The sequence below is a fragment of the Molothrus ater genome, chromosome 8, assembly GCF_012460135.2.
Source record: "Molothrus ater isolate BHLD 08-10-18 breed brown headed cowbird chromosome 8, BPBGC_Mater_1.1, whole genome shotgun sequence".
Lineage (NCBI taxonomy): Eukaryota > Metazoa > Chordata > Aves > Passeriformes > Icteridae > Molothrus > Molothrus ater.
This window is the reverse complement of record NC_050485.2, coordinates 19,683,515-19,708,077: the sequence shown is the minus strand read 5'-3', so window position 1 is coordinate 19,708,077 and position 24,563 is coordinate 19,683,515. Positions and strand designations below refer to the sequence as shown.

The following is a 24,563-nucleotide window of genomic DNA, read 5'->3' as shown; positions in this document are numbered from 1 at the left end:
AGCATATGTAATGTAATTTTCTGTCTTTTTGTTGGTACCTAAGTAACAAAAGTAGGTGTTACCACTTGTGTTGTAACAAGACGCCAGCTTGCTTTGAAAGCACAGGGTGGCCTCTTCCTTCTTGCAGAGGAAAGCAGATGTCTCCCCTCTCAGCTAGCAGTAGGTTGACTGAGAGCTGCAGAATGCTGCTGTGTTCTTTCAGTGCCTCTCTCTCTGTCTGTCTCTGGCAGGAGGTGGTGGAAGCCATCGATCGCAACGCGTTCATCACCTCCGACATGCCGGTCATCATCTCCATAGAGAACCACTGCTCGCTGCCCCAGCAGCGCAAGATGGCCGAGATCTTCAAGGTGGGCCCTCCACTGTGGTCAGGTATTCCCAGCACAAGTCCTGGGGCTTTCCATAACACATCACCTGTTCTTGATGTTTCAGAATGTATTTGGAGATAAGTTGGTGACAAAGTTTTTATTTGAGAGTGACTTTTCTGATGATCCCATGCTGCCTTCCCCTGGCCAACTGAGAAGAAAAATCCTGCTTAAAAACAAGAAGCTGAAAGCCCATCAAACACCAGTGGATATATTGAAACAAAAGGTACAGTCCTTCCTTAAGAGCAAGCAGTGAGACCCAACTCTTGTTAGAAATAGTTCATTTGTGTTTGAAGTTTTTGCTAACCCCAATGTACAGCAGAATAATCTAATGCACATTCATGCTTGGATAGTTCACAGTGGATTGCAGTGCTTTCAAAAGCAGACAGCACATATAGTAAATTATAGCTACAGCTTAACTAAATTTTAGTGTCTATTAATTTTATGAAACTTCATAATATTATGATTAACACCATATGCCCTGTGTGACAAACATAAATAAATCTTTTCTCTGAGGTTTTAACATTTACTATTCATGTTTACTGAGAAGTAGTCATATGCAATGAGTATGTGTGTGTATTTACAGTATGTAGTCATTTTTGGTAGAGTTCTGCTTTGTTTCTTTTTTCAAACTCAAGCCAGTCAAATACTTGATTTTTAATTGACTTTCTGTGGGATACTCTGCTACTCAAATGGTGTTTATTCCCATTTGAGAATTTTTTTGATTTTTAGAATTTAGGCCTGCATCTCAAGTAGCCTCAATCTAATAATGTCTGTGGTTAGTCAGCAGTTCAATTGAATCCTTGAAAAATAATTGCCATTACTCAAAATGTAAACACAATTGCATTAAACTTAAATTCTTGTTATCAGATGAGTAAATCACACTGATCATACCAGTATATAGATATTCTCCGTCTTTTGAAAAAGTATTTAACTGTTTCTGAAACAGCGTATTTCAGACTGGAAAAAGGCAGTCTTGAATGATGTGCAACTTAGACATTTTTCCATAATTAATTAGGTTTCATATCTTATTAAGTGTTTTTCTTGCAATACAAGTTCTCTTTATGCTCAAACCCCCAAAGTGGTATTTTAGCGTGATCTTAACAATCTTACTTATTTCTCACTTATGTATTTAGTGCTTTCATAGAAATAAAACAAGATACAAACATGAAAACTCTTTTTCTCTTCAAAAGTACTTAGCGATGATGTAGTAAGTGTTTCTGTTGTTGTAGGCTCATCAGCTGGCACATTTGCAAGCACAGGCTAGCAATGGTGCTAGCAACCCCCCACCTACCAATGAAGAGGAAGAAGATGAGGAAGATGAATATGACTATGACTATGAATCTCTCTCTGATGGTAATTATATTTATTTCTTTGTTTGCTACAGTGCTTTTGTTAGAACTGTAGTAACAAGATGTGAATATTCTAGTTCAGGCATGAGCTGGGTAAGCAGTGTCCTTGCACAAGTCTGAAAAGGCTGAAAATCTTCAGCTGGTAGAGAAGAGGGGTAAATTGGAAGCCGGTTTACTAAGTCATGAAGTGGTGGATTAAGGGAAGCACAGAATGCTACTCGTTAGATCTAGCTGGTGCTCAGTAAAGCAAGGGGAAGATCAGTCTAAAATAGGTAAAATATTTGTTTGTGCAGCTGGTAGTAAACTTCTGGAATGTGCTGCCTTGGGAAATTGCAGAGCCAAATGGCATCAGCATATTAAAAAAAAAGGATTGGACAAATTCATGAAGAGATGTATAAGCAATTGTTATTGGTAGCAGTATTTGGTCCAACATCCCTATTATTCAGTGATTGTGGTTGTTGGGGTGGTGATTAGTGGCTGGTTGCTCTGTTGCCACTATCAGAAAGAATACTGGGTTAGATGGACAACTGGTCTGACAGAGCTGGGGGTGTCCTCCTGAGTGAACAGTGAAGGGCTTCACTAACTGCACTTTTCATTCTGCTGGGGGCCCATTTAAGTTCTAGGTGCCATGTTCAGAGAAGATGTAAGGCTCAAGCATGTCCTGCAGCACAGGGCTTCTTTTCAGGTGGTCTCTTGTTTACATTACTTGCTCCTGTGTTTAGTGATTTTAAAAATAGTCACAAAATTAACAAATGCAGTTCAAGACTTGACACTGCTTGTGGAATAGCAGTGTTGTTTATGAGTTTGATGTCAATGCTGCCTTCAGTTGCATTTTGCCTGAAAGTTGGCCTAGCTGACAACTTGAGCATACTCTTTGTGAGCAGCAGGGTGGAGATGCTGTAGATGTAAATTGCAGTGAAAACTCAAATCTTTGCTAACATATTTGCAAGAAAATTTTGCAAACTGATTGCAGTAAGTGACTTTTTAGCACTGTTCTAGTTAAGAGAAGGTTTGAAAAATCTGAAGCTAGCAAGAAACATTTACACCTTCCAGTATGTGAAGGAATCTGCAGTATGGTTTAGTACTTTATTACAATGATTATTTGTTGAAGTCTTTAATTATCTTAATATTTTGTTAAAACTAATCTAAATAATAGTCTGTAAACTTTCTAAAAGAGATTCAGTTTTATTTTTCTTACCAATACATTTTTTTTGTGTAAGGTTAATAGTTTTACAACTGACACTTACTTTTCATTTCTCTGGCTCTAAATCTTAATTCCCTTTACTCTTATTCCCTCTCTGACTCGTTTCCCTGTAGCTGATGTCCTTAATGCTTCTTCTGCTCCTAACAGCCAGGAAGGTAAAAGCCACTTGGTTGAGCATTTTAACTGCATGAAATCAGCACTGCATCTTCAGCCTGTTCAATGTGACAATGTGAATATATAGCTTCTACTTCATATTATAAATGCAAGCAGATATTCTTACATGGCATTGTTAACTGGTCAGGAACTGTTAGAAGCCTGCATGTGTGACACTTATTATGCATAAAATAATATGCATCAGGTCAAAGCATCAGGATTATCAGGAATGAATTGAAACCATTCCTTTTGTGAAAACTGTAACATTTTGGTCCAGAAGGACCACATCATTATTAGGCATACTGTTCTCTGAAAAATATGTAGCTTTGAAGAGGTATTTCTATAGATATAAAAAATACTTGTGCATGGTGAAAGTAAGGAGAGGAAAGCCAAAAATTGCTGTACAAAATGTTTACGTATTTGATGGGGTTAATTGTGCTTGGTCTTTGGCATTTTTTTGTCATTCAGGAATATCAGTTGTTTTCAGATGACAAAATTAATTCATTAGATGGTTTGGTTTTAAAGATCTTCTGAGCACAAAAGGATGGGCTTTAAAGGAAAGGCAGTGTCTTAACCAAACCCAAGCATTAGATTTTTAAATAGAAGGTTACTACTAGAGGATGATGCTCTGACCAGTAAATGCATTATTTTAGCATCTGATTATTCATATAAGATTCACAACACTGTCCACAGATATTGTTAATTCAAATTAAATTTCCAGTTGAAATTGTTTGGCTTTATGTTTATTAAAATCCCATTAATTTTTAGATAATATTCTTGAAGATCGACCTGAGAATAAATTATCAAGTGATAAACTGCAGTTTGAATATAATGAAGAGACTGCCAAACGACTAAAGAAGGCTGATGGTGCTACTTACAATAATAAAGGAAAGGTAGTTCTGCTTTTTCCCTCTTTCTTCTCAGCTGCACTTTTATATATAACCAGGTTCAAAAGGATTTGGACAGTTTAGATAACTGAGACATCAGATAGTAAATGGACTTTAATGAAGAGAAACAGTAGAAAGCATGGAAAGACACCAGAGAAAATAGCCTAAATAGAACAAATGCTCAACATACTGTTCAAGAAATGTCCTCAGAGGTTATAGTATGTATAGGCTGCTTGACTGAAAATTAATATTGATGGAACTGAAGATTTCATCTGACTCTTCAGCATCTTTATGCTTCAAAATAAGTTTAAAATACTGCACTATGATATGAGGTAATCACAGCACCTCTTATTAAATCCTCTGGAAAAAGAACCAGTGTACTGCTGTTTAGTGTATTGCAGATTCTTCTCAATATGGATGTGTTTGTTTTGTCTAAATGTTTGTAGAACTGACTGATTAAGGCCTTTACACACTACTGCAGAATCAGTAACAGGTGTTGATCAGATATGTGCACATGGGAGGGAGATTCATTAGGTGAGAACAGAAACATATAGGAAGAAAGTGATAAAATATTTCAAAGACCTAAGTAAGATATGCAACAGTCCTTCTGCATCCAGTAATACTATTATTAATTGTTCTTGGTATTATCACTCAGGTTTACGACATGGAGCTGGGTGAAGAATTCTATCTTCCACAGAACAAGAAGGAAAGCAGACAGATAGCCCCAGAGCTATCAGATCTTGTCATTTACTGTCAAGCAGTGAAGTTCCCTGGTGAGTACACTGCTCTGTTTTATTGCTTTAAGCTTTCTAACTCCTGGAGACTTTATGTTTATGTTTTGGATTAGTTTGAAGTAGTCGAGGAGGTTCTTTCTTCATGATTTGGTAGTCTTCATAATAGCAGCTCCTGGCTGAGAAGCAGTGTTCATAATTTAGGTGAATACATACTGTTTGTCATAATAAAATGTTTACAAAAGTGAAATTTGCCAGTCTTCACAACTTAGACAACTGCTTCACTGCCAAATGCCAGATGACAGAAAGCTTTATCTTGAGAGCTCTGAGTTTCCATGTAAGGACCTACTGAATTAAGAAGGAGAATATTCTTAAGGCCTTGAAGGTAGACTGTGTCACATTTCTTTAAGTGACCTCTGTTTAGTGTGTTTCACCTTTGCCTCCAGCTGTATTTTCTGTTCTTTCCCAAGTGGACAGGAGAGGAGCCATTTGCAGGAGTAAAGCACCTTTTCATAGGGTGAGTGAGGGCAGCTGCTTGCAGACTCTCACTCAGTCTTCATGGAAGCAGTTATGGAAATCAGAAAATCTTCTTTTGTACAGTAGGAAAAATAACTTTTGCAGAGAAAAGGAGAGGGAGTAACTGAAGAGATCACTGATAGGCACTTGTTCAGTACTGAAATATGAGGTTGGGTATATTTTGGCTCACACTATGTACATAAATACTTTTAAATTGAGAATTTATTGTTTATTGATATGTTTAATGTTTTGAATTAAAAATCTGCTCTTTAGTGGAATGGTTCTCTGTGGAAAAATTAGCAATTCTGCCAAATCATGATCTTACACAAACAGAACTTTAATCAGATTAGAGAAGCTAACCAAACATAAAATAGTGTCAAATAGGCAAGATAAACATGCTGAAAAATGGACGGACATTCTTTCATAACTTTAAAAATTGTAGGTGTCACTTGTAAAAATAATGCCTTCCAAATATCCAGATCTGATACTCTTTTTAATGAAATCTGCAATGAGATATATTTCAAGTAAAATATTTTCTTTTAAAGAAAGATATTCGAGATTAAATAAGGATAGTTTGGGTTGTTCCAAGCATTTTGACACATAAAAAATTCTGATGTTCTAAGAAAACTTTGAAGTATTTAATTTTTAATGTAATACTGGTTATTAAAGAAATACCTGCTTTCCTTCTCAGATTTCTTCCTCTTGATTTAAAGGGATCATGAATAGAACAATTAAGAAGATTATCTCCTTTCACAGATGAACACATAAAGCTGTAGAAATTACTTTTCCAGCAAACTTTGTCTCCTTTGAGACAAATACTGCCTCCTCTGTAGGCTCCCATGGCCACCATGCTAGTGATTGGATTGCTCTGCTCAGCTGGAGGGCACAGATGTGGTGCAGTGCCCTACCCAGTATTGCCCATGAATGATGGGAGCAAGGCTGCTAGATCCATGACTATGTAGCTCTAGTGCCTGTGTTCCTAACCAGCTCAGAAAATGCAGGAGTTTTGGAAATAGGGAGGGTAGAATTCATGTCAGTGTCTGATCAACGGTGTAAATACTTTATTTCTTCTGTCTTCATATAATTTTGTTCTCTGTTTACACTTGCCTACATCCCTGAATGTTAATCACTGATTTGTGACTATAAAAAAGGACAAGGACCATAATGTTCACTTACCCTAACCTACTGGGTAACACAGACTTCCCTAAGTGTTCCCTGGTCAAAACAGAATTTATCATGTGGAGAAAATAACATTTCTTGTTTATAAAACCTCTGGTAACAAGGAACCCACCATGGCTCTTGTTGTTTCTGTGCTCCTTGGCCTTACAGTCCTTGCTTAATTTGAATTCCAGTGTGTTGGATATCATTGCACCATTATCTGAGAGGCTGGAGGTCTGTTCTCTTGTGTCACCCAAGCTGAGGGCAGTGGAGCACCCCTGAGCACTGCTACTGGCACATGGCTCATCCCCTTGGTGCTGAGATCCTCACACAATGAGTAGAGAAACTCAGTACATAAGAGCAGGATTTGCACAATCAAGTGGAGGGGGCAGGGAGCCACCTGCGCTCACCAGCATGAAATTCATCACCATCATCTCCATCATATCAGATTACCTGCCCCTATAATATCACTTCTCAAGAAATTAAAGTGAACATAAAAAAGGGCACCCTGCATATAAAAATGCTGTAAATTCCCTTTTAAGGTCTGCAAACCTGCAGACTTCCTGTTGGTTGGAAACACATGGTGAGAAGGTGGCAATTATGTTAGTGTGGTGAGAGGGAGAAGGGCAGGGAAGCTTGCAGTCCTCTGGATTGAGTCCAGAAGCAGTAAAGCACTGTGCTTATATCTAACACACGAGATGGGCACTGAATTCTGTAACTTGAAAAACATGGCACAGGGGTTGCAGGGAAACACAAAACATTTACTCTGACACTGTGGTAGTACAATAGGATTTATGTACAGTATGGTGGAATCTGAGCTGATCCTACTTTGACCAGACAGTTGGACCAGATGACTTCCATATCCTTGTCAACCTCTATTATTTTGTGATCTGATGATTCTGTGAATTAGTAAAGCTTTATTTTGAAGTCAGATTTAAATTGGAGTGAAAAATGGAGCTTGTGTGTGGGAAGAGATGTGTAACATGCAGAGCATGGGACAGACTGAAAGGAAGCTGCCAGCTGCAGTGTGCCCTGTGGCCATCACACTGGGCTGTCAGCCCTGGGGCTCTGCACTGCACTCTGGTGATTTGTGAGGTCAGTTTGTTTCCTCAGTGACTGTCTCCACAACAGGACTTTGAAACTGGATCTTACTTGCCAAATCCATTTGATCCATTCAAAACTGGATTTAAATAGTGCTGGAAGCACACAGCGCATAACTCCTCATTCTTCAATTAAATTCATATTCCTTGATCCCAGTTTCTACCATCTTCTGTGGTTTATGTGTATGCTTTGGCCCAAAGAGACAATACATCTCCAACGTGGAAAACATTTATGTATGTTCTGAATTTTACTAACCCAAGCAGTTCCATTGAAACTGTGTGCATAATTTTAGTAAGTACATGTACACATGCCATAGAGATTGAGAGCTGAAAATTTGCAGCTGTGGGCAGACTTCAATCAGAAGAGGCCAATGTATCCCCTTTGTGATTTACATTTGTGTTTGAAATATTAGTATTAAATCCAGAACTGTCTTTAGGCAGGTGTGAATTGATGTTACTTAATGTGGAAAGTTTTAGGAGTCACATTTAGGCATGTAACAGTGTATTTGCTTTGTTACATTCCATATCAGAAATACATCTTGGGTTTCTGAGAGCGTCCCACATCTCACTGCCATGGGTGTCAGAATAATTATTGTGCACTTTAATTTTGATCTGCTTTGTGCTCTCTCCAAGCCAACAGAAAAAAATTGACCTTAAGTGGGATTAAGTCTGTTTACTTCACCAGGATTCAGGTCATGACTTTTAATGATTATGTTTCTAGAATGCACAAGTTTGAATAATAGCTATACTAGAGCTTTCCAGCTCCACTCCTAGTATGTATTGGCTATTAAATATGTAATGGATTTTGCACACCTAACTGTATTTACCAGCACTGAAGTACAAATAAACAGAAGAAGAGGACTCTGAAAACAGTTTTTGAAGTTAAACTGTTTAACCAACAGCATTTGGACATATAATATTTATAATTCTATATCTTTCAATCATGATCTTGCATTTATTTAATTATGTAGGTATTGTCACCTAGATGAATTTCATTATATTCACTACTGATTTATTGCTTCTGTAGAAAAGATTTTTATTTTTAAAATTATTCCTATTCCCAATGAATACATTGGGACTGTTACTGCCGATTTTTTTAGTATCAGTTTGGACCATTTAGTAATTTGAGAGGAAGCCTTTACCTTCCTCAAGCCAAAAAGTAAAATGGAGAAAAGTTATATCACACTGAGAGAATTGTATATTGTATTGTTTCCTATGGATTTCTATATACATTATATAAATGTATATACATATATGCATTATATATAAAACCATGCATAATATATCTTATATATATGTATATATATAATATAAAAGTGTGTATATATTTAAAGATTTTAAAATTAAATTGTGGAGAAAATACATTGTTTGTCCTGTGAGCTATATAACAAGAGTATTCATGCCTTCAAAAATAATGTAAAATATGGTGGAAAATGTCATGCCCTCTCGGTCATGTTTTTTGGCTCATTTATTTTACATTTATGGGAATAGGCTTGTCAACTCTAAACCCATCTGGCTCTAGCAGAGGAAAAGAAAGAAAAAGCAGGAAGTCCATTTTTGGCAACAATCCTGGCAGGCTGAGCCCTGGGGAGTCAGCTGCTCTTGCCAAAGCATCTGGAAAAGGTAAAGTTAGCATCTTCTTTCACCAGTCACGTGGAATGACACTGTAATCCAGCACATGTAGCAGACCAAGCTGTTAAAGATCAAATACTTTGCAATGTGTAAAACGTTAAACTTTGGAATGGTTTTTCATTAACACGGCAGCTATTACAGTACCACTGTTACAACTGAAGTGGTGAGTGTGGAATATTAGGATTACTTGATCAAAAATGTGATGATCCTAATTCATAAGCAATTTGAAACTAATGTGCATTTTAAGTATCTTGAAATTTATATTTTTAAAGATATAAGTGAATATTTTCAAAGTACAAATGAAAGCCAGGACTGTTGGGCTGGTCCAGAAAAGAATTTTTATTGTCTGAAGTAGAATTTAGAGGCCTGAAATTTGGCCAAGTCCAAATGCGTAATTGTGCAAATTAGACTCTGTAGGTGATTCAGTTTGTGAACCTGGAAATTGTGCCTCTGCCTAGGAACAGATGTAAAGAAATACAGAGAAAGTACAGGAAAGGCTCTGGAGCAGGAGTAAGACCCAGATCCCCTGCCTTTCAAGTGAGTGCCATAAACAGATATTTTGAACTAATTTTCTGGCTCAGGGACAGTTGTATTTCTTGCAGCCCAAGGGCATGACTGCAGCAGACAGGAAAGATTTCCTTCTAGAGGCCAGTGTCCTAAAAATGAAGAATTGTGGTGCCTTATTCTAAAGCATATAAGTATTTTGCTGCCTTTTCCCCCAAATTTTGCAGTCTCTGTAGACTGTTTGGAAAATTAGCAGGTGGCTTTCAGTCTTGCCTCTCTTCCTCATGTAAAATGTATAAATGAGAAGAAGGGAATTTTATTCCTTTATTTCATTTTTTTATTCCTTAACTTAATTTTTTATTCCTTAATTTAATATTTATATTCCTTAATTTTTAATTCCTAAATTTTTTCTAACTGCAAATGCCAGTTAGGTATATATTTATGAAAGTGCTTGTTAGCACATCTAATCATGGTATTATTTCAATACTTGGACATTGTGTTTCCTCTCAAGGATTGTTCTTACTGTGTCAGAAGGACTGTGACACTTGTCCTGAGTAGTGTCATTTTCCAGGATCACCTTTTTCTACCATAAGCAAAGCACGCACACATACTCCACTAGAAAACATTGCATTTGTGGAGCCTCTGGACCTGCAGCTGTACCTTGAGGGCACTGTTTGTTTTCCAGGTCCCTTTGATGCGATGCGGCAGACCTGGGAAGATCCTTGCTCTCCTTACAACTCTCCAGCCTCCCTCAGTGCCATCATAAGGACTCCCAAGTGCTACCACATCTCGTCCCTGAACGAGAACGCTGCCAAGCGGCTCTGCAGGCGCTACTCGCAGAAGCTGATCCAGCACACCACCTGCCAGCTCCTGAGGACCTACCCCGCTGCCACGCGCATCGACTCCTCCAACCCCCACCCCCTGATCTTCTGGCTCCATGGGGTGCAGCTCGTGGCTCTCAACTACCAAACAGATGGTAAGGCTGCACAAACCCAGGGTTTAATACATTGGAAATGTGATAGGAGGCCTTACGTGGTGAATTTGTACTTTCCCTATTTACTTTTCCCCTGCTCTCCTGAGGGGACCTTCCTGTACCTGCACCCCAGCCACAACAGGTTCATACCACAGGAGTTGGGTCCTTGAGGGCAGTGACCTCAGAGTCCAGGAGCTTTATGCCAGTGCACCAGGTTCTCTGATAACCCAGAAGTGCCTGGACAGCAACACTTCCATTTTTATTTTTATTTTATTGATGAAGGTTGTTTTTTTTTCTCCAGAGTTCAAGTAACTCTTACCCTTTCAGATAATTTCAAGCATAAAAAAGTATGAACTACTTTTCACTTGGAAGTGCTGCCTTGGATGTTGGTTTAATGTTGATCAAAACATTTTTTGAATATATGCTATCCTATCTTTGTTCCTTCACATTTTCCATGGGGGATCCATTAGGTCATCTACAGTGCTCTACAGAACCTGGCATGAGCTCAGTTTGTTAGAGCATGGTGCTAACAGCATCAAGGCTGTGTGCTTGATCCCCAGTGGGCCATTCTCTTAAGAGCTGGACACAATGATCCTTGTGGGTCCCTTCCAATTCAGAATATTCTGTACTTCTGTGATTCATTATGCAGTTCAGGGCACATTCCTAGAAACTTCCCAGAGAACTGTTGTAGGCAAGCCCTACAGCTCAATAAAGACAATGGAAAGGAAAGAAGGAACTGTTCTTAGAGTTTTGTGTAATTACAAATAATTACTGGATAGATTGGACACATAAATCACACATAGTTGTGTAAACCAGGAATAGTACATAACTAAAATAGTTTAAAAAAAGATATTTCAAACATGACTTTGTCTTCACTGTTGCAGTTTTTCCATTGTACCATTGCTCTCTGTCAGTTTTGGCTGCCTTAATTTCGCAGATCTTCCTCTGCAACTCAACGCAGCAATGTTTGAGGCTAATGGTGGCTGTGGATATGTTCTGAAACCTCCAGTTCTGTGGGATAAAAGCTGCTCAATGTACCAGCATTTTTGTCCGTTGGAAAGAGATCTTGATAATAAGGAGCCAGCTATATATTCTTTAACAGTAAGTACATTAAAAGGGAATTTCATACAGGCAAACAGATAGAAGTAGACAATATACAAATACAGTCTTTAACCAGTATTGTAGTCATTTTTTATGCTTCTAATTGAAAAGATTGAATCTTTAAATGTTGCTTCCAAAGGTCAGCCTAACTAACAGAAATTGGAGAGGAAAGGAACAAAGATTTGTCTTTATTTCATTGTATTGGCTGATTTGTATCCATAGTTACTTCCCCTGTTTCCTTCACAGTATTTGTTGAAACTCAGTCTTGAAAGCATTTTCCTTGGGACTGCACAACTGTGTAAAATTGCACATGTGCCTTGATGTTCTACACATTTGTGAACACTTGAAAAGCTGCACAAAAAGCCATTATGAAAAGCTGTACTGAATCTTGAAAAAATATGTTTTTGTAAGTCATATAACAAGATATATAATTCATGGATTATGTGGCCAAAAAAATGTACTCTCAGAAGCTAGTCCTTTCCAAGAAATGTGTCAGAAAAGTGAAATTCATAAGAACCAGGATTTTCCCAGCTGTGGTAATTGCACACTTAATTCTTGTGTTGTGTATGCCAAAGCAAGCCAGAGCTCAATGCCATCACCCCAGAGTAATAGAGAGAAAAGTGATCCTTTTTGACTGAGTTACTGGTGCATTCATTATGGATTAATGTTCAGAGGCCTTGAACAGTTGTATAGTGTATTTTTTCAGAGGAAAGATACCGTAGCAGTGGTGTTGGGGGTGGGACGGTTGAGGGAGCTCTGCTTTTGAAATTACTTCCCTGGCAATCACAAAAGTGAGCGTTGTAAAACTGTGCTTAGGGCTGTGCTGAGCAGTATTTGGCTCGGGATCATGGCAGCTTAGGGATTACCCCCCTAACAGTTCTCTGTGCTCCTCCCTCTGCTGCAGATCGTGTCTGGCCAGAACGTTTGCCCCAGCAACAGCACGGGCAGCCCCTGCATCGAGATCGACGTGCTGGGGATGCCCCTGGACAGCTGCCACTTCCGCACCAAGCCCATCCACCGCAACACCCTCAACCCCATGTGGAACGAGCAGTTCCTGTTCCGCGTTCACTTCGAGGATTTGGTCTTTCTGCGCTTCGCCGTGGTTGAAAACAGCTGCTCGGCTGTCACAGCCCAGAGGATCATTCCCCTGAAAGCGCTGAAGAGAGGTACGGCGTGGCTCCTGCTGGCACCCTAAGCCACAGTGGCCCAGCACATTCCTGGGTTGAATCCTTCCAGAGGGAATTTTTTAATCAGTTGCATTTTTCTAGAGGAGACAGGGAGCGAATACCAGACAGCACACCACGGCCTGGCAGTACAGTGCTGATCTGGGACTCCCAGGGAGCTGGCAGCCCCCCCAGTGGCTTGTGAAAGGTCTGATCCTGTGCTGTTGTGGAGGCAGGGCCATGTGGGATACACCTGCTCCCATCCTGAGGCTGTATCACCAGGGGACTGGCTGCTCCCTTAAGGAAGCTTGGGGGGATTTCATTCCTGCCTTGTCCTTTGCCCAAGAAACTGCTGCAACAGCTGATCACTGGGCAGAGGGGAATTGCACTTCTCACAGCCACATGGCTGGAGGGGAGTCGGAGAAGGGGTGAAAAAAACCCCATCACTAATTGTGTGACACCTGGGGGAGAGAGTTTCCATCTTGCCAGTAGCTCTTTTACATTTGCTTTGTGCCACTTTAATGCCACACAACCGTCCGGGTTGGTGTGTGAGATTTGGCCATACACATGCATTTTCCAATGAGAATTTGACCTTGCTTTATTTGTGTTCTGATATTTAGATATTTTATGTACGACTCTATTGAATATTATGGTAAAACAAAGGCACGATGCTCTATGAGCCACTCAGCAGTAGGATTTGTGTTACCCTGTTGTACAGTGTGTTCATGCTGTGCTATTAGAGTGCTTCAAATCCTACCTGTGTGGCAAAGTGTAGCTATAAAACCAGCAAATTTGAGTTTTTCATTTATGAGACTTGTGTCCTAGGATATGGCAAAGTATTTACAGAAGGATTTTTCCTCTCTAGGCTACAGACATGTCCAGCTCCATAATCTACACAATGAGACTTTAGAAATTTCCAGTTTGTTCATAAACAGTCGGAGAATGGAAGAAAGTCCCTCTGGAAACACTCTGCCTGCATCTGTGGTAATTTATTTTTTGTTTGTGTGCATGAATTACCTGTATTCTGTATTCTTGATTTAATAACTACTATGGTGTGAAGATTTATAGGGCCAGAGTGTTCAAAGATGTTAGCCCTCAAACCTGCACATTCTTCAGACATACCTTAATGCCTTTTTTTTTTTCCTTTGGTGGAAGTAAGGTTATCCCACCTGGATAAACCTGTGGGAAGATAAATCTTTTCAAAGTCTGGCTCCTCTGCTGTATTTAGGTATAGAACAAGAAATGTGCTCCTCGACTGGAGGAGTGTGGACGAGCAGTCAGGTTCAGTGCAGCCTAATGCATTCCTTTGTGCACGAATTGTAAGCAAAGCATTTGAGACCAAAAAAAAAGGAAGATGCAAATTACCAACAACTTTGAAATAATGAGAATTGATTTCTGTTACAAGAAAAGATGAACTCTGTAGTTCCATAAACACATACAGATTTATATATGTGTGCACAGCCATATGTTTATATGTGCAAGTATGTATACATATGTACAGGTATCTGTATATCTAAAAATATGCATGCATAGATGTGATTTTTGTTTAAAAACCCTTAATGTTAGGCTACCTGGGTTACTTGTGTTTTGGCAACTTTAAATATGTATTTTATCATTTTGCTGACTCCTAAAGTGTTAGATAAAACCTTCTGAGCTCCTGTGAGTGCAGCAGGTATGTTGCATATATTACCTCCTGTGGATGCATTCCAAATTTCTATCTTGGTGAATTACAAGGGTAGAAAGGAAGAACAAATAGTTTGGAGGTTGAAACAAAGCTATTGCTTTTCATCCAGTCTGCATGCTGAATCCAAATATCTGAGCTCAGCTAGAATGGGGAATGAATGATGGAGAATTGGCCCTTTGTCCAGGGGTAGTTTATGTATTCCCACTGGAAATCTTCCTTTTTCTCTTCAGCTTCAAGAGACGATGGAGGCTTTTGGAGGGTTTGTTGGGGTTTTTTAGATGCCTTGATCTGTAGTGTAAGGAAGAGCCATGTATGAACTGAACAGCTTGCTTGTCAAGGCCCTCACAACTTGTGTACAGTTTCTTTTAAGCAACCTAGAAATAACATGCCTGTGTAAAAACGTCCAGTAACCTGTTGAATGTTGTCTGAACAGTTGTTTAGCCCGGGAGAAAGGAAAGCTGCCGTGACTTACAAAGTGACAGTTCATGGAATTCCAGGCCCAGAGCCTTTCACTGTGTTCAGTGTGAGTGCAGGGACCACGGCTGCACAGCTGCTCCATCAGGTGAGCTCCTGCTGAATTGCAGACTCTGCATTGCCAGAATCCACACTAACATCTGCTGCACCTCTGTCTCCCTGCACTTCTCACACATCACCCCAGCAAGGAGTGCTCTTAGAAATGCATTGCAGTGCAATTAATTACACAGCAAACACACAATATAAGCAGTGGAATTTTCCCAATCTTGGCTTCAGAGAATGGGTTTATAATCTTAGGACATATTCCCTATTAGTATTTTAATATTTGGGCATATGCAGATGAGAAAAACAGTGTCTCTAGTCAATGGGTGCAGTGGGCTCTCCTTACAACAAAGGCAAACATTTCTGCACAGTTCTTTGAACTGAGGCACCGCAGGAACAGAGAGTAAAAGTTAGAGGGCTAAGTTCATGAGTAGAAAAACCAGATAACTCAGCAGGGATTGTTATTCTAGCAGTGGGAAAAGACTGTACTGTCCTGGGATTATGAATAAATTTTCTGGCAAGCTAAAAAGGACCAAAATAAGCTTAAATAGTACTGCCTTGTCTGGAATAGTTGAACTGCTTGGCTGGGCTAAAGAGAACAGGACATTACCCTGGAGTAAAATATCTGAATAATAAATAGCACATCAGAAATCCTGCCTGCACTGTCAGAATAGTTACTGATTCTTAAAGCTTCCTTATTCATTCTCATTTATAACTACTAATTATGCAGTGTTTATATTTAGCATTCTAATTGTTGTGTGTTGTCTGTCTTAGCTCTTGGCTACCATAAAAGGCACCGAGTCATGCGCTGCAGACTATTTTCTGATGGAAGAGAAAAGTTTTATATCAAAAGAAAAGAGTGAATGCAGAAAACCACCATTCCAGAGAGTGATTGGTCCTGAAGAAGGGCTAGTGCAGCTTTTAAATAGTTGGTTCCCAGAAGAAGGATATGTTGGAAGAATTATCTTTAAAACTCGAGAGGAAGTAAGTCTGTTTTGGATAAATTATTATTTACAAAAGTAGCTAAAAATAGTTCTTAGGGCCACGAAACAAAAGGGTGCAGTATTTGTTTCACTACTTGGTGAGTAATGTCAATGCTGTGTGCATTATTTAAAACCAAACTTAACTCTTGAGTGAGAAGCACAACTGGACTTTATAGACCTGTGTGACACCAACTGGACTTCCCTGAGCTCAGCTGTGTGTTGTTTATTCATTATGGCTCAGTCACCAGTTCAGTGACTCTGTTTGGAGTGATCTTTCTAACTTAATGCAAATCTAGATTATGCCATGATAGAAAATTAATATAAAGATAATAGTTAATACCAAAGGATCATAGTAGAACGCCAGAAAACCACCATCAATTTAGATGGCAGCAACTTATCATCTGTCTAGAAAAATTAGAAATAATTTTAATATTAAAGAATAAGTCTAAAAGCCTCAAAGGATGATTAAATTATCATTTATAGGCTAAAATAATTAAATATGTGATTTCTTTTAATTTAAAGGAGGAAGATTACTTCAGTTTACACTATGAGCAAAGCACCCACAGCTTAAAATATGCTAGTGCCCAGGCTTGTGAGACAGAGACAAAAAAAGCAGGAGAAAGACACTTAAAGATCCCATTTTCAGAGGCACTTTCTTTGGTCAGTTAGGCAAATAAAAATGCTTGCTTAGTACACAGACTTTACATGCATATATATATATATATATATATATATATATATATATATATATGACAGAGGTGCTCTGGTATACTTTAAACTGAAAAAAATGTATTTTTGCTTATTTTGTCAGAACTTTTAGTAAAGCTTCAATCTGACAAATTGCTATTATTTTACACAAGTCCATATTTTGGTTTCCCTTATATCTAACCTTTGGAACAAAAATAACAAGGTAGAAATTTGTTTGTAGAAATAGTAGTCTACTGAATTCTACTGACTGCAACACTGCCTCTGTCAGTGTATGTTGCCACAGGTGTCCTGCCAAGCCCCATTCTGTCAGAAAATGGGTAAAAATCTGCCTTAGCTCATATAAAAATTATGCTGTTGTTCTGTCCTGTTATGTGAGTACCTCAAAGCATCACCCATAATTTTGAGCCTTTCTTCAGACAGCAGCACCACAGAGCTTGGGCTAGAAATGAAGCTGCAAATCTGACTGGAAAAACAAGGAGCAGGTCCAGTGACAGGGTGCAATACACAGCCCATATTTACAGCTTATGAATCCCAGCTGTGTTCCAAGTGTTCCAAGCCTTGGACAGAAATGCATTCTCTGAGAGAAGGTTCAAGGAGGAATTCTGTCTAAAATCTGCAGTAGTCATTGAAAAGGGAGAGAGAAACACACAGCCTTCCTCTTGCTCCACACCACAGGAAAATGTTCACTCAGATTCTGGCTCTCTAAATTCTCTTGGCTTTAGTGCAGGGACAAGAAAGAAAAGAACCCTTTCCACCATCTCCCATCATGCTGGCACTGTTACATGACAAAACATCCTTTTGTATACATAAGGGAAGGATTTAAGGGACCATTTTTGTTAAATAGGATGTTATACAAACATCTCCATTCCTCACCTACTATGAAAGGTATTTCAGATATCGATTTTAGAAAACATGGGTATTTACTAGCATTATTATTTATTATTAGCAGTAGTGGCTTGTCAAACCTCTCTTATAATGCATTTAACAAAATGGAGCCAAGGCAACTGCAGTCTCTAATTTCCATGTAATAAAACCCTTGTGTGACCACCAGCTATTAGTTACCTCTCTTCAGTAAATGAATTTGCCTGTCATTTTCTCTGTAGAATTTAAATGAAAGAAATGTCTTTCAAGAAGCAAAGGAAGAAGCAGCCCTCAGCTCTGAGGATGACAGCTTCTTTGTTCAGGTACATGATGTGTCCCCAGAGCAGCCACGCACCGTGATCAAAGCTCCGCGCCTCAGCACGGCTCAGGATGTCATACAGCAGGTAAGGGAGTGTGCCCACCTCAACATGTGGGCTGGAAGTTGGTTTCAAACAAGCTAAGGTGGGATTTGTTCTCAGCACTAGCTGAAGAATTGGTTTAGTAACCTGAATCTGAGAGAATGCCTTGTTTTTTCTTTGTTTTCTCCTTTTAAACAGACTCTCTGCAAAGCCAAATACTCCTACAGCATTTTGAGCAATCCAAACCCAAGTGATTATGTGCTCTTGGAAGAGGTGACTAAAGAACCAGCAAACAAAAAGTCTTCAACATCTAAACCATCTCAGAGGATTCTCTCTGATCAGGAGTGTGTGTTTCAGGCCCAAAGCAAGTGGAAGGGAGCAGGAAAATTTATCCTTAAGCTCAAAGAACAGGTTCAGGTAAACATGCCATACTTTGCAGCAGATGTTACAGATGGTGTGTGATCAGCTTAATGGGAACCTGCTTTCCATGCAAGGGAGACACATCTGGCATGGGGGCAGGTGGAGAGGACAGACTAGCAAAAAGCAAATTTCCTCTTTTCTCTGAACCTCCCTTACTTATTCCTTTGCAAAACTGAATCAGTTACATTCAGCAATGATTCCCTCACAGCCTGCAAATCCAGAGCAACCTTTATCTGCTACCAGCTTTCTGTTTCTCAAAACCTTCTGGCTGTGCATGCCATGTTCCCTGTCATAATAAAGGACCATTCAAATGGGCAGAACTTATAAGCTACTGGAATAAAGTCCCCTTTATTCCTGGCCAGTGAAAAAATTGTTCTGTTGCTTTATTTCAGGCTTTAAAAAATGGCAGGAATTAAGTACATGCCTGCTGGAGAAGGAGCTGTGTTCTCCTTTCCAGCAAACACCACCAATCCACAGCTGCTGTTGCTTTAAAGTAACTGCATTATAAGCAGAGATTACCAAATTTGCTAAACACATCTATAACAATGCGTAATTTTTAATTAATTGATTCAGAACAATCAGAAGGAAGTGCCTGGCTGAAAGCACAGCCGTACTGAGTTCCTAAAGGGAGGCCTGCTCAGCAGTATGTCAGGTGTTTTCATATTCATTCCTTATTTCCCAGTGAACAAGCAGCTGTTAAACCACCTCTATGATCTTTTCTAATTTTTCCAGGCAGCACGAGATGACAAGAGAAGAGGCATCTCCTTCACCAGTGAGCTGAAGAAGCTGACCAAGTCGAGTAAGCAGTACCGGGGCTTCGTGTCGGACGGTGGCCAGGGCAGGGAGGAGAGAGCCGCCTGCGCCCTGGCCTTCAGTGACATCATGGAATAGTCCTGGCTGCTGCCACAGCAGGGCCTGCCAGGTACGGGAGACTGAGCCCAGCTCTGGGCAGCCTTTCAGAGCAGCATTCCCAGAGGATTCCTGCTCCCAAGCTGGAGCAGAGCAAACCAAGTGAGGTACAAGCACTGACAGAATGATCCAGAAAAGCCTCAGACACTGGTGTGCACAGGCACGATGACATCAGGAAGGTCTCTGAGTGAACCAGAGTGGTGGAGTTTCACCCACTTGCTCTGTCCATTTAATCCAAAATGTTGCATCCCAGCTGATTTTGCAGTACTCATTTTTCTCAACAGTTGTGCTCAAATAGCAATGCTCTGTTATTCTTCTGCTCTGGACCACAGCAAATAGAAGTGAGCAGTAGAGCTTTTATTGTTTTTTGTTATGTTCAGATAATAAAATCATCAGGATTGGTGACCTCTTTTTTAGCTAGAGCAAGTTTACAGTGTTAATTTCTGTCTGTGGAAATTTTGCCAGAAACGTTTAAACATTTACACTATCCTTTCTGTATCTCTTCAATTTCTTCCATCTTGCTTGACTTCAAACAGCTGAAATACACAACAAAGACTGTCCCATTTATTTGGAGATAGTAAGTGCCACTTGCCCAGCACTGTACACTAACCAGACACTTGCACACTGCTACTAGAGCACTGTGACAGCTGCTGGGAAGTTGCAGCTCATTGCAAATGAAGAAGAAATCTTTTTCAGTGTTGATAATCCCACCTCACAGATGGCCAATTTAAGATTTTTTTTTGTATACCTCTAATCATTAAAGCATTATTTGACATGCACTGTAATGTTGCTGCTAAGTCACTAAATTAACAGAATTTAGGCACTGTTTTGATTTGCAAAGTATTTCAAATAGGAAGCTTATTTTTAGGCTGCTATAAAACCCTAAAGCATTAAAACAATCTGAATTCAAGGAAAGCAAAGTAAATTATGGGAAAATCAGAGTCGCTTTCCCTCTTCTGCATTTGGCTGGGTTTTTGTTTTGCTGGGGTTTTGTTTTGTTGTGTTTTCTTGGGGTTTTTTTTCCTTTTTTTTTCTGAAATCCAAATGTGGAATTTACATGACTGAATCCTTCTGCAGTGCCTTTGAAGGATCCTGCTGCGGACTGAACTGATCAGAATTGTGTGCCCTGTGCTACAGATGCTTTAATCCAGGCAATACTGCTGGATTAACATCCAGACTCTGGGAGTCCTAAATGGGATGCTGTAGATGGGAAAGATGCCTGTCAGCTCTTAGAAGATTCCTCTCTTCCTGTTTCTTCACATCTGCAGATTCTCCATAGGCGGATGGAGAGGTTTTCTTGGACTGTATGTTGTAAACAAACACGTGTCATCAGCCTCCCCTTTTTAAACAAAAGATAATTTTAGCTTGCTGCCTCTAAGGAATCAGAAGGCAGAGAACCAGAGTGGTCTTTTATGTGTATTATGTTAAAATAACGCACTTTTACCTGACAATTACTGTTAAACACTGTGTTAAGTGATTGTAAAGAGATTTAAATATACTGTAACTTCCTTTGCATATCTGTTTAACTTCGGTGAATATACAGAAAACATTCAAAATTATTTATGGTTTATCTACATTAACAAAATAATGTACAATAGCTGAGTACACCTTACTGGTAGTGAGACCTTGGCAAGGAACAACATTTTCTTCTTATAAATTTTAGTTTTCCAGGCTTGTGTTTAAAGAAAGAATATTTATTATCATGTTTCAAAGTACATGCCTTTGTATAGTATATTTATCGTATACTACTTTTTAGAAAATGCAGATTTTTTTATCTTTCTCTGGATTTAGAGGAAAAAAACATTAGAACTTTTCTGGTTCTTTCTTTTCAGCACAAGATGTTTAATACCCAGTACTGACCAAATTCAAACCAATGCATTGATAAGTGTAATTAACATTTCAAAATTTTTAATTCAAACCACATTTTTCCAGGTAGTCCGGAACTGTCTTTTTACTTGTCTGTTAAACCCAGAGAGTATAAAGAACTTTACACTCTAACTCTTGACAATTCTGTTTACATAGAAACACTATTGTGAAGTTTTATGTGTGCTGAATTCATCTTTTGTTATCTAAGTTAGTTATAGTAGCCTCATTTTTTTTTCCCCTCCATGGGAGTTACTGATGTGTTTAGTTATTTAAAATAATCCATTACAGGGGCACAAATTAAACAACTGCTGCCATCAGCCATCCCTTTCATCTCCCACAAGAAATGTGTCTGTGGGGAACAAACTGCTCTGCACATGTTTTTGTTTCACTAGAACAAACCCTAAACAGAAGAAAGAAGTTACAGACAGTAGTCTCATGACAGCTAATGCCATCCCCCCCATGAATAAGAAAGTGAAATAAAAGAAGACAAAGTTATTAACTGGCATATAAACAAGAAGACAGAACCTGCATTCTGTCACCAGAAACTATGAAGTCTTTCACTATACACTACAGGAATTGCCTTCAAAGTAGCCATTTACCAAAGCAAAAAAGTGCCCTCTTGAGGTCACTTCCAGCTTTCAGAAAAAATAACCACAGACATACAAAAAAGTCACATTTCTCAGTGGCATATCCTCACAGAGGCCATGCACTTCCCACTGCTCATCTTTCACAAAAGTTAAGTTTTGAACTTAACCAAAGCAGCATTTTGCAGATCAGCAACATGACCCAAGTCAAGCCCCCAACCAGCTCAGCCTGTCACTCCTTACCAGGTCCAGCTGCAGCAGCCCCTGTGAGGGACATGTGCTCCCTGCCCAAGGGAAAGACTGAGCCCCAGCAAAATGTTAAGCAGTGACAACTTCCACAGAGGTCTGTACGCATAGCTTGCTTTGGATACTTTGGAATTACTGGGAAATACATGAACCTGCTGCACAATTCAACTAATGCAACCATTTTTAAATGTTAGCTTTATTCTCTTTGTTATTTTAACACAGTGGCAGTTTGATGTCACTGAGAAACTTTTCCTTTTGGTGTTTTTATGGCATTTTAAAAATGCTTAATGTCCTGTAGTTTGCCCTTACAAGTTTAGCTTTTTCTTTTTTGTTGGTGTGGGTTTTTGGGCTGTTTTTTATCTTTAGCAGCTCTGAAAATTCTTAGTATCACCTGTAGTATCACAGTAGGCTGGCAGACACCCTTGCTAATTAGTTGGATTCAACATTGAAAGTTCTTATACCCATACTGTCACTCCCTAGTGATTTTCTGTCACATAGATATTAAAAAAAAAATCATGGGGAAGCAAAGGGGACATCAGTAGTCATGTCATATTGTGCACCATAGGCCTAACACTAGCCTGAAGTCTTGTGGACATTTAAAATCAGCAGTTTTGTACTATTTCTGCTAACACAATCTTTCTAGCTGTTGGAATAGCTTATTAATATAAGTATCTTCATCATCAATCACAGTCAAAGCCTCCTTTGTCTGCTGTTTATCACAGTGAAAGAGAACAGCAAAATATTTGGCTTTTTGTTTAAAAACCCTAACTTTGTAGGCGTGTAGATATCTGGAACTGTGTAAGACTAATGAACCTGTTCCAGTATTTTCATTGAAATACATGCATCATTTAATTTAAAGTTTAGGTATTGGTAAATATCCAGGTAAACTTTTCTTGGTGAAACATGATGCATTTTGGGGTGAATTTGGAACAGAATTGCAGTGCCCTTCCTCTTGCTGGTTCCAAGTAGTGGAAATACAATACCACTGGAAGCATTAAAGAGCAAGGGGGACTTGCTAACTTTTGTGAAAGCCCAGTTAAAGAGCTTTCATGTGCTAAGTTGTTATGCTAATAGGAATGTTTATTCTGTTTAGCCACAGATTTTATTTCTGCAGGAATCTCTCCACACATTCCTATGACAAAACTGACAAAATAACTTTGTCCTTTTCCATGCTTTTGGCTGAGTATGGACATGAATTAGGAAAATACATTCATTTTTACATTACAAACTATTTACAGGAAGCAGCTTCCAGGATAAAATTTGAGAGAAAGGAATGTAAATAATCAACATCTTCCAGAACCATGCAGTCTCTGAGCAGTAGCAGGCCTTGCACTGCACACTTTTCAGGTGGAAATCTCTTGCTTCTCCTGCTCCATTGCCTATTGGCAAAACCACAAAAGTATTTTATTCTGTACTATTTAAAAACTGCTCCTTTTCTACCAGTTTCTTACCCTTTCCTGTGCAGCACGTGGTGCTTGCAGTGTGTGACTGCAAGAGCCAAGAGCTGGGCAGCCCCAGCTCCTGTGGGTGCAGAGCTCTCTGCTTTAGGAACTGCTCCATTACCACATCCCAGAGCTCTCTGCACTCCAGGAGCTGCTTCCTCTGCCGCCCTAAGGGCTTCCTGCTTCTGTCTCACTGACCCCAGCAACAGCACTCAGAACACTCAAAAATACTATCTCAGATTTTGGGTTTTTAAGCCTAGGGACACTTTTTTTCCTTGCTTACAAATATTACTGGGTGAGGTGTCTGAATAGCTGCTTTTAGGAAGGTGTCTGCTAGAACTCACAAGCTTTTGAGAATTAAACACTTCAACACAGAAATATCCAAATATTTCATGAACACTTTCTCTTCCATTCATAGTTTATGTTCAAAAAGAGAAAACTTTGCTGGTAGCTTGAGAGGCTAAGTCTGCAGCTTCTGAAACTCAGCTGTCTGTTCTGCTCTTCAAATGCTTCAATTAACATTTGGTGTTTAATCATTGTCTGTTACTATTCCACTGTAAAACTCAGTTTACTTTTAGGGTAGCCCACTAAATGTACCAATGGTGGCAGTTTTTTCCTGTCTGTGATAAATATTTTGTAACTTAAATAGTGATAGACATTTGGCAGAGTTAGCAAATTAAACACAAAAATAAATAGCAGTAAATAGATTTTGCTCCAATAAGCTCTTTCAGAATGACTTGTTCAGTTGTCTTCCTCTGCCTCTTCAAGCATGTTAAAATATTCTGACAATGCAACATCACTATGTGCCAGTCTTTATATGTTTGGAAAATATGTAAAATGAACAATTTTAAAAGTGACTTTTCCACCTGGACTGTTTTCTCTCTGCTGACTTGAATAAACTGTATTTGTATATGTTGTAAAAAAATAAATGGTTTAAGATGTTGAATCTTTGTTTTTGCCTTCCTGAACTGACAAAGGTACTGACAAATGGCCCCCTTGGAATTTTGCAGAATTTTAATCACATCTGTATTTGCAAACACTTAACAATTAAACTAAAAAGAACTACTCAAAATGAATGGGAATGACAGCCTAAGCAGACAGAAATGTGTATAATCACCAGTGTTATGCATGCAGGTTTGTAGTCCACAC

At 39.1% G+C, this 24,563-nt stretch overlaps 1 protein-coding gene across 1 annotated transcript in view; it reads left to right on the top strand.

Annotated features, from left to right (window-relative positions):
• The window catches only part of PLCE1 (phospholipase C epsilon 1), a 139,360-nt gene extending 115,000 nt beyond the window's left edge, over nucleotides 1-24,360 (top strand). The window contains exons 18-33 of the mRNA XM_054515605.1: nucleotides 231-347; nucleotides 430-588; nucleotides 1,595-1,718; nucleotides 3,840-3,964; nucleotides 4,614-4,731; nucleotides 8,955-9,086; nucleotides 10,285-10,575; nucleotides 11,510-11,673; nucleotides 12,578-12,839; nucleotides 13,702-13,820; nucleotides 14,954-15,082; nucleotides 15,811-16,020; nucleotides 17,831-17,992; nucleotides 18,146-18,364; nucleotides 19,100-19,289; nucleotides 20,354-24,360. Coding sequence (XP_054371580.1) covers nucleotides 231-347; nucleotides 430-588; nucleotides 1,595-1,718; nucleotides 3,840-3,964; nucleotides 4,614-4,731; nucleotides 8,955-9,086; nucleotides 10,285-10,575; nucleotides 11,510-11,673; nucleotides 12,578-12,839; nucleotides 13,702-13,820; nucleotides 14,954-15,082; nucleotides 15,811-16,020; nucleotides 17,831-17,992; nucleotides 18,146-18,364; nucleotides 19,100-19,258 — 2,490 coding nt within the window. The 3' untranslated portion in view covers nucleotides 19,259-19,289; nucleotides 20,354-24,360. The remainder of the gene's footprint in view (nucleotides 1-230; nucleotides 348-429; nucleotides 589-1,594; nucleotides 1,719-3,839; nucleotides 3,965-4,613; nucleotides 4,732-8,954; nucleotides 9,087-10,284; nucleotides 10,576-11,509; nucleotides 11,674-12,577; nucleotides 12,840-13,701; nucleotides 13,821-14,953; nucleotides 15,083-15,810; nucleotides 16,021-17,830; nucleotides 17,993-18,145; nucleotides 18,365-19,099; nucleotides 19,290-20,353) is intronic.
• The last annotated feature ends 203 nt before the right edge of the window (nucleotides 24,361-24,563 follow it).